Source organism: Pteropus vampyrus, unplaced genomic scaffold (genome assembly GCF_000151845.1).
Source record: "Pteropus vampyrus isolate Shadow unplaced genomic scaffold, Pvam_2.0 Scaffold340, whole genome shotgun sequence".
Taxonomy (NCBI): Eukaryota; Metazoa; Chordata; class Mammalia; order Chiroptera; family Pteropodidae; genus Pteropus; species Pteropus vampyrus.
In genome coordinates, this window is record NW_011889121.1 from 1,317,451 (window position 1) to 1,337,954 (window position 20,504).

Genomic DNA, 20,504 nt, shown 5'->3' on the forward strand with positions numbered 1-20,504 from the left:
GATAAGGAAGAAAACAGGGTCTCTGCTTTCATTTGTTTCACACTTTACTCATACTATTCTAATATAGTTTTGAGCAAATTATAACTAATTTTATAAAAGGGAAATATAGAGTGCCATGACAGTAAATAATAAGAACATCATATATAGATTGAGAGTTCCTAGGATTAACTGGTGAGCAAAGATACGAAATAGTAAGAATTAGCTGTGCTAGGGCTTCTGGGAGAACATACACAGGCTCTGAGCTATGGAATATGATGCCATCTTCAGGAAATGAAAGGGCAATGAAGTAGAGAGAAACTAAATATGAATGAGACTGTGAGACTGGAGATAGGCAGCGTCTTTTAGGTGCCTTTGAACCAAGAGCAAAAGGAAATCATTGAACATATTACATTAAAAAAGTAACATGGTAAGATTTGCCTTGAGAAAAATCATTCTGGCTGACAGGTAGAAAATAGATTGCTCAGTATCAAGAATGGATGTGGGGAGACAAATTAGTGATTCAGGCAAGAAACCACAGTAGCTTGGACTAATATGATGGTGATAAATATAAAAAGAAGTTTACAAATGAGAGCTATGTAGAAGATAAAAATGCATAGGTTTGGTGACTGCATGGGAGAGGGAACAGGTGAGGGACAAAGTATATCAAGGATGATTCTGAGGTTCCTAATTCTGAAATTATATAGATGTTGGTTCTTTTTCCCTGCTTTTGGAAGGGCCAAAGAGGAAATGGTTGCTGGCTATGGAGTTACCCACCATGAGTTTATCTTTTTGGGTCCTAATGGGTTTATGATACCTTGAGACATCAAAATGGAAAATTTAAGGAAGTAGTTGGAAATACAACTCTAAGATTTAGAGGGTAGGTCTGGGCTGCAGATAAAATACATGATTATATTATACAACTCAAACCAAGGATAACTTTACTCATTCATTTTCCTTCTAGATGTAAAAAAGCATTCATTAGCCAATACGATTTATCTTATAGTAGTGTGACAATGATTAGAAACAACATAGTTTATCTCATTTAAAACAGACATACTTGAGAATACTAGTGAAGGACTCTTAATTCTTTATCAGATTAAAAAGAAAGAAAAGTTTGGTGTAGAAGCCAATTGCACTCAAGGGTAAACTCAACATGAGTCACTCTACCTACCAGTCAATGTTGCCCTTGTGATGCCAATGTAGGAGCAGAACTAGTCTGGCTCCATCTACGGAAATTCACTTTTTCCACTTATGTAGAAATAGTGATTAATAATCCAACTAATGATTTTCTCTTTACTGACAGCAATAACACAATAAACATATCCAATTTAATAACCTACCAACTTAAAAGACCACAAGAGTTCTATTAACATCATTTGGCCCAGCCCAGGTACCTGGAAAAAATGGCCTGAAGAGTCAACATTTAAGTCATATATTTCTTATAAAAGTATGATATTCATCTCAAAATAAAGATTCTTATGACAGTTTTTACTATTTTATTGTGAAAGCAAGATCTTAAAACAGATACCTTCTTAATATTTCATGATTAGGGAAATATATCCCACAAAATTAAAATTAATATAAATGATTGTAGTTTTGATAGTATTGCTGTGAATTACTGGAAAAGCAAGTTTTAAGGGTTACTACCATGGTACATTACTGTTTATATTAAGAGGTTAAAAACAAACAAACAAATACATTAATCTCTAGTCTTTTAGTACAGCTCTGTGAGGGATGGTGATGACAATGTATGGTCAAATTGACATCTAAAATTATAGCAGAGGTCTGTGAAAAATGTTTTCTGTATCTTTTGTTTAAAAATCCACTGTTTTATCTAACTGACTTAAAAGGGAGGGAAGCTTCAGAGAAGAGGGGGAAATAAGAGAGGATAGCAAAGAAAAGAGCAGGAGAGACACGACAAGATGATTTAATAATTTTCTAAAAAGTCACATGTGGAATTAAATGCTGTATTTTCTGATATAGATGAATCTATGTCATGGGGTAAAAACCTTTAACTGAAAAAGCAGTTGTGCTATAGTACATATTATTGATTACATGTACTTGTGACATAGGGATAATAAAACATTCTCAAAGGTTTGGTCTCTAAAGACTAAGAAAGATAATTTATAAAAAAAGTTATTTGTACACTAAAAATAACTACGAATATAAGATGCATTTTATCTTTTAATATTTTTTCATACCAATTTTCACCACTCAAAGGATACTTAAGTCATTTTTGTTTCATTGAGGACAGTAGTAAAAAAAAAGTAAAGCGGAAATTAAATAATATATAACAAACATAAATTATACATATGTCTATAAGTTGTATAATTTATAATTCATATATAATCCATATTTAATGATTATTAATTAATCAAGACAATCTTTCCAAGAGTGAGTAAAATTGTTAGTGATGTTCTGGTAAATAAAGCAGAAGGAAGGACATTTTATTTAGAGATCAATGGAGTGAAAGTGGCAGTTTTAAAAGAATCATCATATGTATGAAAAATAAAGAAAAACAGGATAATATGGATGGGTAGATTGATGATTGTATGGACAAAAAGTATATATTACTATATATTTATATTATAGTATCATAGTCAAATCTCAGTTATCATCAAACAACAATATTCTGAACATCTTTAAAATAAACAGAAAAAATCATTGAAACTTAATTAACAGGTAAATGTAATTAAAATAATTTCCCAGTGAATAAGCTCTTTTTCCCACGAGTTCCAGTATAACTATTAAACTGTATTTGATTTTCAGAGAGGTTTATGGACTTTATGACAAAAAAATGCATTATTGTAAAATAGGTCAATGTTCGAAAATGTAGGACATTCACAATCTTTTCTCCAATTGATTTTATAGAAACCCAACAAATATATCGAAATCCACTAGAGGGAGCTGACATTATTGAAAAGTTGTATTACTTAATTCCCTATCAGGAAAATAGCCTCTCAGCATAAAAGATTTTGAAATAAAAAGAAAAATATGCATTTACTGTTTGTTTTATTCAGTTCATTCCATGACTTCAGTAAGAAATAAAAATAAAAATTTAGGAAAGTTGGGAAAGCTTCATGTATATCACGATGCCAATTCTAGAAATGTTATTATGTGGTAAATTCTTTGGATATTTACAAAGAAAAGCAATTTAAAACTTTGTTTTTCAACTAATTAAAATTTTAGTAGAAAACAAACATATCTTATTGTGCTTCTCAAAACAAATTTGAGAAATACATTTTTAAAAGTATTTTTATATAATATCTTTAAATCCAATTTTACTCTATGTTCCTTTGTGTGTACATATATACATATGCATGTATGTGTATGGTGAACCAAAAACTCATTTAATAATGCTTAAAAGTGTTTGTTTATAAACTTGCCTGTCAAAGGAATTTTTGTCTTAAAAAGTAAGCTGATGAGTAGGGATATTTTGGACCAGATACTATGTATTAATATCACAAGAGCAAATTGATAAGAGACAAAAGAGACTTCTTTAAACATTTGCTAGTCATATGGTAGGCATTTGCATAATTGCTCCACCCTTATATTTCATCATTAAATGAGAAAAATAGGATCTTATATAGTTATAATGAATGGATAGTAAAATGCAGCCCAAAGAATAGTTTATCCTTTTCTGAGTTTCAGTTGCCACATGTATGCTACAGCTATAATAATCTTCATGTAAATTGAAAGAAGTATTAGTAAGATGCCCAGCTAAATATCCTGTACTTAAAGAAAACTGGAATTAACGAAAACCCACTAACAGGACTTCAAATGCTCCTTTTCTTCCTTCATTGGTAAGGGGGATAGGAGAGGTAGACAGGGTAAATGGGATCAAATATGTGGTGACAGAAAGTAATCTAACTATGAGAGATGAACACACAGTGTAAACATACATATCCCTTACTGTTAACGTGTACAGCTGAAACTTATTGGATTTTATTAACCAATGCCACCATAAAAAATAAATTAATTTAAAAAAACTGTTCAAAATGTTTGATTGTAAAAGTTGCAACCCACCAAAGAGAAGTTATGCCTATATAAAACATATGCTTTATTTATTCCTCACAGTCATGAAATTATTACAGGGGAAGAAGGAAGAAATAGAAATATAACATTTTCCAACAAGGATATTTCATTACTTGTTACTACAGTTGTACGGAAGATGGTTCCTTTGATAGAAATTATTCTTTCATATTAGTACTTTCTCTTTTCTTGTTAAATACCTAATTTGGAAAACATCAAAGCCATTTTAAGTGTTTTTACTTACTTGTCTGTAGCTCTTTTTCTCTAGCCCGCACATCAGCAAAGACTTGGTTAAAATGATTTGTAAAGGCCACAAAGTCTGCATCCAGGAACACTGGCCCTTGTCCTTTCTCTTTCAGGGCTATGCTTTGAATTTTTAATCGCTCAATTTGTGGCTGAAGAGCTGACAGCCGGTTGACTTCATCCTGTACCATAATTTAGGGTATGAAAATAAATAACGTTTTCTCTTTGTATACATTACATTTTTGCAAAGGAAGGTGTTAAGAAGAAATGATGCAAGCTTAGCTTAAAACCCTTATCAAAAAATTGTTAAGAAACATCTATGATGGTTTAGGCAAGCCTCTAGTACAGGTCATCATTAAGTTAAGAATACTTTGGCTCTTCATTCAATAGAGATCATCATATATAAATGTCTTTAAATTTCAAAATGACATCATTTAGAGCAGCAGTCCCCACATTTTTGGCACCAGGTACCAGGGATCCTGAGAATCTAATGCCTGATGATCTGAGGTGGAGCTGAGGCGGTGATGCTAGTGCTGGAGAGCGGCTGCAAATATAGATGAAACTTCACTTGCTCACCCACCCATCCCTCACCTCCTGATGTGTGGCCTGGTTCCTAAGAGGTTACGGACTGGTACCAGTCTGCGGTCTGAGGGTCGGGGACTCCTGATTTAGAACATTAATGAGTATGAATGCGTATGAGTGAAAAGTACTATAAATAACCTTATATTTTTTCTAGAAATCAAACATGGATGGTCCTCTACACCCCTCATCTCAAAATCATGTGACTTTGCTTCAAATTCTAAGTTTAATGGACAATATCTTTTCTTTAAATTCATTTATGTAGAATATAAATTATATGTCCACATATAGTTGCATTCATACATACTACATTAAATTATAAATGTGTTTATAAATATTAATATATACATTATATGTATATATAATCTATGTAATATGTGTACATATCAACATATGTATATATATGTATATGTAATCTATGTAATATATATATATACACACATACACACACACACACACATTCATGTCTACAATTATCTATCTTTTATATGGTCTCGTTACTTCTCCTGACTAAACAGGCAATTACCATTGTTTTATTTAGGGTGACTGTTTGCTTTTTTCTTCTTGTCTTGATATAATTATTAATAGCATCCCTTTCACTTTCAACAGTATCATGGTTGGATGAAAAATTCACATAGACACTCTTCTGTGCTATCCAACATAGTAGTCACTAGTCACATGTGGCTACTGAGCACCTGAAATGTGTCTAGTCCAAATTTAGATGTGCTGTCATTATATAAAACATACCCTGAATTTTGAAGACTTAATATGAAAATATACAAACTCTCATAGTTTTAAATATTCTTAAATCTTGAAATAATATTTTTGATATACCAGGTTAAATAAAATGCATTATTGAAATTCATTTACCTGTTTCTTTTTTCTTTTTCAATGTCTCGTCTAGAACATTTAAAATTACATATGTGGCCCAAATTTGTAGCTTGAATTCTATTTCTTTTAAACAGTGCCATTCTTTATAAAAATGTTTTCATACTCTTGTTCTCAGTAAAGATGAAATTCATATGTATCTGATACATACATAATTTGAATGTAAACACATTTCAAAATGTTCTTTCTAAAAGTATTATTATGGGTGGTGAACATACAATGCAATATATATGACATACTGTTGAATTGTACACTTGAAATTTATTGGATTTTGTTGATCGATGTCACCTCAATAATTTTTAATTATAAAAAAGAAATAAAACTATTTAAAAATTAAAAATAAAAAAAGAAAAGTATTATATCATGGTCATTTACTTATAATTCATACCTATGCTACCTTTAGAAAAAAGTACTTCAGGATTATTTACCATTTAAAATGTAAAAAGCAGGATAATCAAAATTTAAAAACTGTCTATGGCCATGCTACCCTGAACAAGCCCAATCCCATCTGATCTCAGAAGCTAAGCAAGGTTGGGCCTGGTTAGTACTTGGATGGGAGACCACCTAGGAAGACCAAGTGCTGTAGGCATAAAAAGTAAAAAAAATAAGGGATTGTAAATTGACAAGGTCCTTGCAACCTATGAGGTCAACCAAGGGTTGCCTTACCTAAAAAAAAAAAAAAAAATTAAAAACTGGATCATAAACCAATTAAAAGGAGAGGGAAATTGAAAGAATCACAGTAATTATGAACTAAATATAACCCTGAGCTTCCTGAAAATCAAAGTGAAAAATAAAAATAAAGTTATTTTTAGATGCATACATAGTCTTTTGAACAGAGTAACTTTTGTCTTAGAATAAAATGAGGTAAATTTATCACATAGATCCTTTCACAGTAGCAAGACTACCTAATAGACAATGCCACTTGTTATGAGTTTTAGAAGATATAAAGATGACACACAATGCAATACACACACACATACACACACACACACACACACACACACACACACATATATGACATACTGTTGAATTGTACACTTGAAACTTCTTTGATTTTATTAATCAATGTCACCCCAATAAATTTTAATAAAAAAAAGATAACATTCAGAGGAATGGTAGTATAATGGTTATAGATGTATCAGCTGATTCAGGTAGGTTAATCTCTGACAATCAAATTCTTTTGGTAGGTGAAGATGAGAGACATTTAAATAAATGGGGAGGTGACCCATGTCTTCCGTTCAAATATAAAGCTTCTCAATCAAGTTCTAGAAGGCAGGTGTATATCCAAGGAGGAAGAATAAGACAAGAGGTAAAGGGCAATATTCTGTGTTTTTGAGTATAGAATTATAGATATGCACTTTGTACACCAGGCTTGCAAATGGCAGCATTGACATCTGCTGTGAAACATATAAGAACCTTATTTACATTTGGCCAGATGGAGGGCCTTCATTCCTCCTGTTAAGGGAACTATAGAAGGAGCTACAGTAAAGTATGTTCTGCAAAACAAAGGGGACTTTGAAACTAATTAAACATTTGGGCAAATGTTCAGTTAAGACCTTAAAGTTCTGAGAGTACATTTTAGGAGAGATCATTTTGATCTGAAATATTTAACATTTAAAGATGTTAACAATTACTCATTATCTCCATAAAAGGGCCTAAGTGTGGTTGGTCCTCCAGAGTGAGGCATCTTCCCTGAGTCTGTTTATCCTTTAAAATTATATTTTGATCTGAGGGAAAAGTTTTATATCTTTCCCAGGAAAGGATCCATAGATCTCTTCCAATTCCAGAAAGGCTCTCTAACCATCAACATATTAAGAATCAGTTCTGGCGAGTATTAAATTTTGAGCTAAATCTGTACTCTAAGAAAAAAAAAAATCCTCGAATAACAATGCATTGAAGAACAGGATGGAATAATTTACTTACCTATCATTAATCATAGCCAAATAGTATTATTTTAACCATTGTATAAATGACATTGCACTTATCCTGCTAAATATTTTACCTAAGTTGATTCCTCAAATTAATAAAAATCAGTGGGGCACAAAGAAAGAGTAAGGGGCAATAAAGAGGAGTGGAATTGTGTCATAAGAATTTGAAACTTTGTGGCTGAATACATAAAAGCAGATGATTTTACTTAGGATAACTTCCCTAACCTCAAGAGAATATTTAAGATATACAACCTCCAGTGATCTCCATTTGTTCCTCAAATAAAGACCAAGGTCTTAGCATGCCCCAAGAGTCCTTCCTTTGTCTCCTATATGCCTGCCTTTTTGCCTGCATCTTTCAATTTATGCCCCTGCCCCACTATGCTCAGCATTCGCATTGGCCTTCTTGCAGTTCCTTAGTTGTTACTGCTCCCTCCCACCACATTCTTTCTGCCTAAAGCCACTTGCCATGCTATGCTCTTAATTTCAACTCATCCTAAAAGACTTAACTCAGATGTACCTGCCTCAAGGAAGCTGTCCTTGGTAGGTCTGTCTAGGTTAGGTTTTCTCTGTTAGGCACTCTCCCAGAACTCTGTAACTTTGATTAAAGCATTTGTCCCAGTGGTATTTTCACATCTATGTATTTAATCATTTCCTTAATGTCTCTGTCCCCTACTCTAGGTAAACACTATGAAGGCAGGGTCAAAGAATGTATACTCTAATGTTGCCCAAACTTAAGTGACCGCTGCCCCAGGGGGTCCTAAAGGTAGAACCATGGGCCTGACAGGACTGGAAGGCAGGACATTGAAACAAAGAGGATTATTCCCGAGTCTTCAAACCCAGTGGAATTTGCCTTGCCACATTTTGGACTTGCTTAGAACACATCACCCCTTCCTTCTTCCCTATTTTTTTCTCCTTTTAGAATGGGAGTCTTTTTCTTCTGTCTGTCTCACCATCACATTTTGGAAGCATATAAATTATCTGGTTTCACAGGTTCACAGCAGGAGAGAAATTTTGTCTCAGGATGTACCATATCTTGATTCTCACCCACATGTGATTTAAATAATATTTAGAGGAGACTTTGGACTTTAGAGTTGATGTCGGAATGAATTCTGACTTTTGTGGTTTCTGGCATATGAGAAGGACATGAATGGGAAATGGCAGTGTCAGAATGTTATGGAATGAATTATATTCCCTCAAATTTATATGTTGAAGCCCTAACCCATAATGTGACCGTATTTTGTGATAGTACTTTTAGGAAGTAGTAAAGGTTAAACGAAGTTGGAAGAGTGGTGTCCGTATCTGATAGAATTGGTGGCCTTACAAGAAAGATTACTCTCTCTCCCTACAAGCTCATGCACCGAGGAAAGGCCACGTGAGGACATGGTAAGAAGGCAGCTGTCTGCAAGACAGGAAGAGAGCTCTCACCAGAAGCCAAACCCTACTAGACCTTAATCTTGGACATTCCAAGCTCTGGAACTGTCAGAAAATAAATTCCTATTGTTTAAGTCACACATTATATGGTATTTATTATGGCAGCCCCAGTCAGTTAATATACATAGTATCAAACTTGACCACATCGAATATTTATTTTATGGCTGAATCAGTTTTGTAGATGTTATTATTAATTTCTGTATCTGAATCTCAAGAACAGGTTAGGTAATATCATCAGATTTTTATTGCAAGAAATAATGTAGGTGGACAATTCCATTGATTCACAGAAAAAAAAAGTTACGGATTCTACTCTTTAATAGAAAAATGTGTCTAAATATAGAAAGTCGTAGATTTGTATATTTGCCTAATAAACTAAAGGCTTTTCTGTACAATATTCTTTGCCTGAAATATATATTTTCCAGGTTTATTTACTTCCTATTAAAACTATAGGTCCAATATTTGAAGAAATAAATCCTTCAATTATTTTCAATAGCTTTGTATTTTTTATCATTTTCTGGGTTCATTACCACCTCCAAATCAACCCCATCAATTATCTCTAGTCTCCCATTATTTAAACCATTCTTTTCAAAGTGTGCAGATTAATCTTCATTTATTGCTTTTTATATTAAACCCAGACAACTGTCTATCATTAAGGTTCACCTTGGAAACCTCTTCATCTATCCTCTCATCAATTGCCCACTTCCCACGAAAATTGTGTAGCACATAGTAATTATGCAAAAAGTTCAAGTGATTGACATTATTAAATATCTCTTGTTTTCTTATACTTTCAGACATACTCTTTTAATCTCTTTCTCAGGGCCTCTTGTGCCAGTCATATGTTGTTTGCCTTTCCAGATTCACTTTCCAGTCTTTTCCTGTGACCCAAGAAAATGACATTTATATACTATAGCTCCTTGTCCTCTGTCTTCTGATTAAGTTTAATCAATGTGAAACCCTATTCAGTTTCTGGAGGCAGGGAGAAGAGAGAAGTAGGGTGTTTCTTTTTCTGACTCCATTTCTGTGATGGCACTTGGGCTGGCTCCTATGGCAACCTTTACAAATGGCATCTGACTTTTTCCATCTGGGTTTCTGTAACATCCCTCTCCCTGATCTCTCTGCTTTAAGAATAGTAACTGCTCTGATAATGGGTTACTGTACTATCCCTTGTGGTTTTTCTGTCCTCCAAGCATGTTTATAAAGTATTTCTGCAAAGAAATCTTCTTTAAACTATCCTAATTTGAGTGGACTGTCAGTTGTAAAGCTCTTCCTCATCTAGTCAATTACATAGTCTATCAGCTGCTTGTGTGTGTGTGGATTCCACGTTTCAACATATGACTGGGTTTTTGCTCTGAACACATGAACTGTTATAAGAAAGACTTTCAAATTATTGGTCATTTCTCTCAGGGTACATGTGGTTTCATACTATAAAACTGCCTCATCATTTTGCAAACTAGTAAAATCAATTAGCCATGTGTAACTACTGTAAATACATTTTTTTTTAGAATTCAAGCATCCATGTATCACCTACTTAAAACAATTTTCTTTGCTTCTATTTTGATCTTTACTATGTTTAATGACATCATTAAAGGAGAAATTTTATCATTATATAATTTGCTATTCTTCTGAAAATTTCCAAGGAATTCCTATTGCTTATGCTCCAAATAGGGAGAAAGATTCTTACCTTACAAATTTTTAACTGGCTTTTAATCGCTGCTGGCTCTGAAGTGGTGGTGGGTTGGGTTTTCAACCAGTTTTCAGCAGTGGTTGTCATCTGCTCCAATTGTTGTAGCTGATTATAGAAAGTGATGATGTTGTTCTGATACTCCAGCCAGTTAAGTCTCTCACTTAGCAACTGGCAGAACTCGATCCACCGGCTGTTCAGTTGTTCTGAGGCTTGTTTGATGCTGTCAGCATTAACACCCTCTAGAAAGAAAGATTTTTAAAATATACCCACTGAAGCCACAGACTGAAAGACATTATCTGAAAACCAATGAGTCTCAAGTTTGAAAGTATTCTTCAGATGAATCATTTCAAATTGTTTATTTACTGATAAAGGAGTAAAAATACCAAGATGATTTCTGTATTACTGATTGCAAATTATTAGAGTTGCATCTTATCAAAACTATGACTGTAAAAAAATAATAAATAAGAACACGTAAGATGTAGTAGATTAGAATATATTTACATTTAAAAAATGGTTGAAGCTCTGACAAGGGGTGGAAGATTGATAATAGACAAATAACTTTCTGGATGTTTCTAAATAAATGTTAAATATTGCTTATATTATTAAAATGTACCATCAAAAAACTAACTTACATTTTTATTTTTTAAAATGGTTTGGAAATTAGTTGAAATTCTTTATCTGGATTATTTTATAAAAAGGTAAAAAAGTTAAGTATCTAAAATCAGTAATTCTCTTTTTGCTATAGAAAGCCAGAAATAAGCAGTCTATGGATCCAAAGAAGTGAAGCAACTACTAGGAAAAATAATCTTTCTAATAGCTAAAAAGGTTTTCATAATATTTGCATATCATTTCCAAATGTAGAGGTTGATCTGAAAGTTTTAAAATCTATCAAGGGCAACATGGAAACAAAAGCACATCGTTATCATCTTTAGCTTTCTGGAGAACCCACTACGTGTTAAGGAATAGGCTGTCTTTTAATATATATTATCTTATTTAAATTTTGTCATATATGATTAATGCCAATCCAAGTATATATTATCATATATATAGCATGAAAGCAGTATCATGTAACGCTATGTGCTAAAATATTCATTCTCTAAAGGTAGTTAACAAAATTTAGATGTTCTTATACATGCATAGATATATATCAGTTTATATAGTAACTTTATTAATTACATTACATAAAATATTAAACATGATATCCACTTAAAAATATAGCTATGTAGCACGGATAACTTTTATATATTTTTGAAATGATGAATATTTGAATATTTCCTATCCCTACATATATCCACAGGCATCTTAAAAGGGATCATAAACTATTAGATTCTTCCTCTAGATTAAAATATCTTAAGTAATTTAGCGAAGACTAAATTGTCTAGAAGACTCTACTTTTATGAATATTCATTTTACTTCACTTTCTGATAATATGATTTAGTTAATGAGAAGTTAAGTTATTAAAAAGTCTGAAGACCATTGCTAACAAACATGAGCCCTGTGGTTCTGCTAACTTACACATGCTGTGCACTCTTTTTAAAGACTGAGAAATATGGATTTGAATTCAACAACTATATTATTTTATCCTCTTATTTTCCTCTGCTCTGATATTCTAATTTTCATTTTGTTGTAATTATGTTATGCTCTTAATTCATTTGAAACACAACTCTAATTTCAAAGTTTGATACTACCCGAGATGATATTGGAGAAAAGAAACTATGCAAATATTATTGGAAATCTTTTCCTCATTCTTCAGCTGATATATTAAAAAAAATAATTTAAAGTTCCCAAAGTACAAAGGTCTAAGGTCCAGCTTCCTGCCAACAATAGAAAGACATGGAGTTGGGGCCCAGGCAGACCCAGTGAAAGACAAAGCACAAAATTAATTAAGCCTTGAAGTGGACATTCCAAGGCCAATAAATGGCAGGATAATTTAATAATCCACATCATTTCTATGACATAAACAATGCATGTGGCTTAGTGTACCACATAATAATAATAGCTAACATGCTCTAAATGTTTATACATATCAATTCATTTAATTTTCACATTAGCCTTATAAAAACAATAATTGAAAAAATAAAATGTATAAAGGTAATATAAACATGTCTCCATATATACAGCTATAAGAGGCAGCATGTGGTTTGCAAGAGCTAAATATTCTTCTAATTCTCTCCTAATAGTTAAGAAAGTAATTGGTCTTACTGAGATGTGTTGTGTGATATACTGTTTGTGATAATTTAGTTTTGAGCAGTGATCAAGAATTGTGCCAAATATGTTTTGAGAATGCCGCTAAGTAACTGTAGTTGTAAAAAGATAATGGCTGTTACAAAATCTAAGAGAAGAATCCAAAACTCCAGTCATATAGGCACTCGGTTTGAGGAAAAAATATTACAATACAATGCTGACATTATTGCTGGAAAATGAAATAATTAGAAAAAATACAAAGGTGAGAAATTTTAAATTATATTAGATAAGGACTCACAAATGTGCCATGGATCTAAACGATCAGATGTTTGAGAGAAATATTTTTAGCATATGTTAAACTTGAATAAGCTCTTAGAAGAAGGAAGCGCATGGCAGTTCTCATTCAAGATAGGCAAATAAGAGATGCTAAAGTAATTTAAAGAGACTGATGGACTACTACCGGATTGAGTCTTATTTAACATTTATCTAAATAAAGGAATACAGAGAGAAATATCTCACTGCCCCTTAGAGAGGTCAACCATAGGACAACCTTTGGCATGAAAAAATAAAATCATAAGTTAATATTCAATATGAATAATACATGTTATTATAATCACGAAAATATAACTCAAACTATAATAAAATACCAATAGGTTCTGTGGTATCTATTAAAATCTAGAGATAGAATTTAGTGAATCCTTGTTGATCATTACCCAAAACTATCAGTTCAATACGTTATGCCAAAAAAATGTCGATACTAAACATCACTGTAAAAGGAATTAAAAAATGAGGAAAGTGAATTTTGTAGAAATCTACTATGTAATCAACAATATTCTCTACTTAACAGCATATTGATTTTTATAACTGAATAAAGGCAATTCAAATAAAATAATAGGTAAAAGAAGTATCTCCATTTTAGGATAAATGGTTAAGGCAGGCAGAAAAACCTAGAAATTCATAATAAGAGCTCTGGTATTATTAAATCTGAATTCAGATTTGACCCCCTTCACTAGATGGGTGAACTGGGTTCAGTTATTTAATTCCAATGGGTCTCAATTTTCTCATCCACGAAATGAGAATAAAATAGAATTGACCTCATAGGATACCTATGAGAGTTCCAAGTTAACATGTATGAAGTAGTTACACAAAATCTGACATACACTAGGCAATCAATAAATATTGATCAATGTTAATACAAGGAAATGAAAAGGAATGTGTAGGAAACAAGAGATTAGATCTTACAAATGATGAAACTGGGGGGTGCAATGAATGAAAGAAGTCATTTATGAAAAATAAATGATTAATATTTTTAAAGTTAGTGCTAACTTTATATAATATGGCATGGATATGGGATACAAAAAGTGTATGTATAAATTTTTAAAAGAAAATTTGTCAACCAGTGATGAATCCTAGAGTTTAGTAGGGAATCTTGGAATATTTGGTCATACATCTATAATCATTTGAAATTAAAGTTATAAAGGACATCCATGCCAAAAATTAAAAACAAAAATTTCTAGATGTCACTGGCAAAGGTAGGATGGTGGCTCCTGATTATCGAACATCTTATTATAAAGGATTTGTATGTAAATATTGTATTAATTCATGTGTGAATATGCTTCCTGCTCAACTAGAATATGACCTGTGCCTAATGAAAAATCCCTCTAAGAAAAATGGCTCCACTGGCAGTACCTGATAGAGTTCTCAGCTTAGAGTCAGCACGGAATAAATACGATGTACTTGTTGGCTTATTCAACACCAAATAAATAGCTTACTTTATACAAATACAGATATGAAGAAAGCACTATCCCCAGGCGCAAAAAGCCAAACACAAACACACACACAGTCTCTCTTGCTTCAAATTGGCTTTAAAATACTTGGGGAGGGATCAAAAGCACTGTCACATGTCATATTACTTAATGTTTATTTCTTAAACTAAAATTATAAATGCCATTACTTCAGCTTCATGAATAAAATGGCCATCTATTATCTATTACGAGAAAGTCCCTTAAAACATTGGTAGAATAAGGGTACTAAGTGTTTCCCAAGTGAATACTCACATGTGAATAATTTTACTATAATATATAATTGTTTTATGTGTATTTCATAGAATTATGCTCCTTAACTGAACATTTTAAGTTCTATGACAGTTTGTAAGTATAAATATCTGCAAAGTTTTAAGTACCAATTATTTGAGCATCTGTGTTTCTAATTTTTTTGTCAGCTACTTAAGAATACAAACACTAACTCACCCGACTTTATAAACAATACTTATGGAAACCATTTTGTAGCGGCACATTAAAATCTCAAGGATAATGGATCATAATCTATTCACATCTCATATTCTAAACAACCCCTGAAATAGTCTGTGAATAAATATATTGCACCCAGAGGAAATGGATCATTACTTGAAGTGCATCCATTAATTTTATTACTTGTGTACAGTGCATAACAGACTGTTAGAATAATTTTAATTGTGCACCACCTTCCATGCAAGTACTTTAGAACTGCCACTTAAAGTGAAGTATTCCTCATCAAGTATATTCATCATTAGCCATGAAGCCAGGGTAGAATAATGCAAAACGTTGTGTTTTCAGAGCTCTTGAATTAGAAGAATATTTGGAATGAAAACTTAAAGTTGCTAATAAATAGTCTCTGATTGTTTTGTATATTAAGTGAGGGTCATTACAAATTCATTTGGCATTCAATGTAACAGCCTAAAATATAATGGAAGTTTATTCAGAGCCCATGAAGATAGGGTCTGAATATTATAGACTAAATTCTAGAGACTTCGTTGACCACACTAACTTTTATACAACTGCTATGTCATGTTTTTTTAAAATAATACCTTTTAAAAATTAATAGCTTTATATAAAAGTCAACACCTCTAGTAAATATAATATATAAATTTACTAATATAGCTTTTTACATCATATTTATAAACATCATTGAATTATAAAAGATAAAAGTCCAATTCCAACTAATATTTGTTTTTGTGACTAATTTTCTACAACAGTGACTACTATAATCTCCTCCCTTCACACACACACAGACACACACACACACACACACACACACAGTCTCTTCCTTTGGAGATTAAAGAAAAATGAGTCTGTCAATTAACAAGATTTATTGAGTGTGAACTCTGTGTAGACCATTATCCGATGTGTCCCATGGAGAAACAGGAGACATAAATCAAATTGCCCAGAACTGAGGAAAGAGTAAGAGAAGAGGAAATGGGTGCAACTGTGGAAAGCTGCTCATTCGCAATAGAGGGTCTGGATAACTACAAATAGTGAAGCAAAGATAATGAGAGTTTGGCTTTGAGGTGAGCCAAACTGACTATAAAAATCCCTGCCCTTGCTCATCTGACAAAATTTTGTCCAAACTCTAATGATATCATACATGCGAAGTGCTTAATGAGTTATAAAACAAAACACTAAAAGTACAGTTACACAATTAATATTAGAAGCTCTCATCTGTGTGTTATCAGTCTATGCTATTTAATTACGATCCTTAGCAGACTTACTATTAGATATTATGTTAAACACTATAATCTAACGCTGTGGGAATGACAGTTTTGAGATGTTCTTTTAGTCTTATATACTAATAATTACTACTTTTATTTAAACATTTCTTTAATGTGATTGTCTTCAGGCTCTTAACACACAGAAAACTACAATTAGAAATTAAAAGTGAAGCATAATTTCATTTAAGAAACATCACTAACCCTATTAGGTAATTATAATAACTCCTCTGGAAATTGTGGTGAAAGCATTTCACAGCTTAAAGAAGAGGGAATTAAGCTATGCTTATATATGTTTTCAGATGAATGTTTTGATATAATTATTTTTTGGCAATTTCAATATTAATAAAACAACTTATCTAAACTAGGTTTTTAAAATACATGACCAATAGGAAATTATACTTTTATAAATCTATATTACATATCTCCTCATATAGACAATATATGCAAGAATATTATTTTATAAAAATTAAGAATAAGTATAAGCATATGTTCTAGATTGTCCTGAAATCCCATAATTTCACTCATATACTATAAAGCTTTTACTTCAAAGTAGCAAATCAGTTAAAAACTGTTCAAAATAAAAATTTTGGAAATCAGAATTCATTAATTAATAATCAATAGTATTGATATAGTGGCAAGATTCTTTACCATATTTAGTTGCTAAAATTTCCTAAAATTTAATTATTTTATACTTTTTTTGTTTAAATAAAACAATATAAAAATAAACCTTGAAGAAGTTTATATATATCCTTTTTAAAAAATGAAATAAGTCAAAATTTGGAAACTCCCCTTCTCAGTATCACAAGGTATAGGAAACATAATTAGATCACTAGGTACCCAAGCTAGTCTCCCACTTCCTCTCATTAAAGTTCTAGGAAGCAATCAATTTCTTGAGAATAACGCTGTTATACTAATCTGATATATTGACAAGAAGGTTCATAAAGGTTATATCTGTGAAAAATTTCTCCCATAAGAGGTTCTCTCCACCATCCAACACTATGAAACTGCTCCTCATACTTACCTAAGCAATTGATGTTGACAGAGGAACAGCAAATTAATTTAATGTTAGCTCAAAAAATATAGTTAAGAAATAGTTAAAAGTACACCAAAATTTCATGTCAAAAACCCCAGAAACATGATTTTTTAGTTAATATTCTCTCTTCATAGTGTCGTAGCCTCTTTATGTAGGCTATTAATATCATGAAGATCCGTTACACTCATAAAATAACTGGGATATCCATTAAAAAAATGTTCATGTATAGGTTTAAAGTAAGCAAATAATTTATGCAACCTCCTTATTTTGGTTTAAAAAAAAATATATTCTAAATAAATTAATAAGAATCACCGAATCTCTGCAAAGTTCACAATTAAATTCATAGTACAGTTGATAATAAATTTCAAATTATATTGAACATTAACTGTATTTTAATATGCTGTATATAACTTTGCATTTGGTAAGGTGCAGAAAAATGAAAATTATCTTCAAATTGATCATAAATTCTATGCAAAACTGAACATGCGTAACAAGAAATAGTGTTTTCAGGACATACAACTGATTTTTAACACAACTTTGCAACATCAAATGAAAGCCACTTCTACATTGTCATCGTGGTAATTTCTACACTTCTAACAATATTAAGACCATTCTCCACTACCTGTTTCTCAGTACCTTTCTCAAATTCTTTCAAGAAATTGCTTTGGATCTAACAGATTTTGTTTTCTGTATTTCTTAAGTGGTAATAAAAATTCATTCTTTCAATAGATATTTAGAAATGGTCAAAAGTGATTTGGAAATATGTCTGATATACCATTTGGGGTCAAAGTGATATAAAATGTTAAGTGCTGAGGAATTTTTTGCACGTCTTAGAGTTTCATTCTGAAACAAAATTTAAGAGTTTCAAAATTATTGTAGGTATTTTAGAAAAGTACTCTAACCTTACAGTAAATTATTTTAAGTAGAAAATTCAATTTTCTAGATATGTATGTATACATATAAAAAAGTTTTAAAATATTTCCTTTAAAATAGCTATACTGAATGCTATTCTTCATATATATTTTACACTAAAAATATGTTAAATATTATCACTGTAGAACATATATTAAATGTGTATATATATATATATGTATTAGTTGCATAATACAACATTATACAACAATAACTTGCCTATATCTTAATTTTTGAGAACAAGATGTGTAATTAGAAGAAACAGATGCTTATATGAGGTTTTAAATGAAGTACCATGATTCAACTCTTGTTTTCTTTTCTGTAAATAAAAGAATATATGTGATTTATATGGTTATGTTTTATTATAACTCCAAATCAAACTTGAGGAAGGAAATTCTGGGCTTGTAAATTTAAGAACTTTACTGAGCTAACTGTTAGGAAACTTGGTTTAGAGAAACCTCAGTTTGTATTTCAGCTTCATGAGCCACACAAATAAACTCTAGTTTTTTCCTCTATGCTAGTGGAGCTACCTATAGTAAATTAGGGTTTGGGATCCCTCTGAAATATACCTGGAGAAGTACTCCCCAGACACTTATTGTATGCCTGGCTTAACTCACAATTTACACAAATGAGAGTTTGGCTTCGAGGTGAGCCAAACTGACTATAATAATCCCTGCCCTGCAACTTGTTCTGGAAAGGACCACGAAAAATAAAGGAACAAAAAGAGAAGATAGAATCACTGAGTGTACTTTTTAGTCATTATGTACATTATTTGATTGAATGGAGCAGCAGAACTGTGCTCTAGTTATAGACTAAATTTGAGCAAAAACACGTATCAGACCGTATCTCACTGGCATAATAAGAAGCTTAAAATTTGATCAATATGGTTAATCAATGAAGAATGTCTCAAATCAAACCTGTACCCCTTACTGTTCTTTGCTTTCTATACAACTTACCATTTTCCTTCAGAAGCATTACTATTTTCTTCCTAAAATTACCATTGTAATTACCTCAATTACTACCTTAATTTTGCTTTGCTAAATAGAATTTAATCAGTCAATTAATATTTAAGGACCTAGTATATGTCCTGATTTTTCTTCATGCTTCCAAAAGTTAGAGCAATGAGGGCAATAGTCTAGAAAATTATAACATCACTAATCATATGATTGTTTTAATCCCACACGTAGTTTCAACTACGAAAAGAATCATTCCCTTATTTCTAAATTTTAACTGCTTTTTGAATAATTCTGTGTATGCTACTATCAGATGATTTCAGGTAAGGTATACTTGGTACTTGATTATAAAATGAGACCATTTAAAAGTATAAATTTTACATCAGCTTATAAAAATGAAAAAGTGATAACGAAGTTCCAAAGGGGAAATTATATAACAGCTACAGACACATTTTTAGATCATATAATTTTATTTAACATGAATATGCTATTGTCAAACTCATCAGCTAAACCACTCAGCAAAATGCATCTAAACAACAACATTTTAGTATTTTGCACTGACTATATATTCATTAACTTCTAACCTAATTCTCAGCTGTCATATTTGCTTATTTTTGTTTTTAAGCAAATACAGTCTTGGGGCTAATTAGAAAAAGAAAATAAATAGATTTTCTAGGAAGATAATTGAACTTTTTAATGTCAATATGGCAATTAAAGCAAAAAATAATTTGTACGTAAAATTCATGTCCCAGAATGTAAGCACGTTCTAGAAAAAGCTGACATGAAAGACAAAAACATTTGTTATGCTTGGTTATGACAGTTTTATAAACAAATCCTTTGAAAAATGAAAAAAATCTTGTTTGGAAATAAAATCATCCCTAATTTTCATAAATTATTTATATCTGGAAATTAACATAATAGTAGAACAATGACAATTCAAAATAAGTTGGATCACATTGATGTCAATAATATGTTTTGTTCAGATAGCTTTTGAGGCACAAAGTGTTAGCAATGATTAATTCACTCATAAAAAGAAAAATGTTTTGCTAGCTTTGTACTTTCTTTTTACCTGACTCATAAAAAGTTAAAATTAAAAAATAAAAGTTCCCTTTAGGAGACGTTTTTTAAATGT

General features: G+C 31.5%; 1 protein-coding gene and 1 pseudogene across 2 annotated transcripts in view; one reads left to right on the top strand and one right to left on the bottom strand.

Moving 5' to 3' along the window:
- Nucleotides 1–20,504, bottom strand: part of DMD (dystrophin) — a 2,089,898-nt gene that overhangs the window by 1,289,518 nt on the left and 779,876 nt on the right. For both annotated transcript variants that reach the window (XM_011378471.2, XM_011378473.2), the window contains exons 20-21: nt 10,762–11,003; nt 4,256–4,436 (exon numbers count right to left, since the gene is read on the bottom strand). In XM_011378471.2, the coding sequence (XP_011376773.1) occupies nt 4,256–4,436; nt 10,762–11,003 (423 nt within the window). The remainder of the gene's footprint in view (nt 1–4,255; nt 4,437–10,761; nt 11,004–20,504) is intronic.
- Nucleotides 6,192–6,310, top strand: LOC111730917 (annotated as a pseudogene).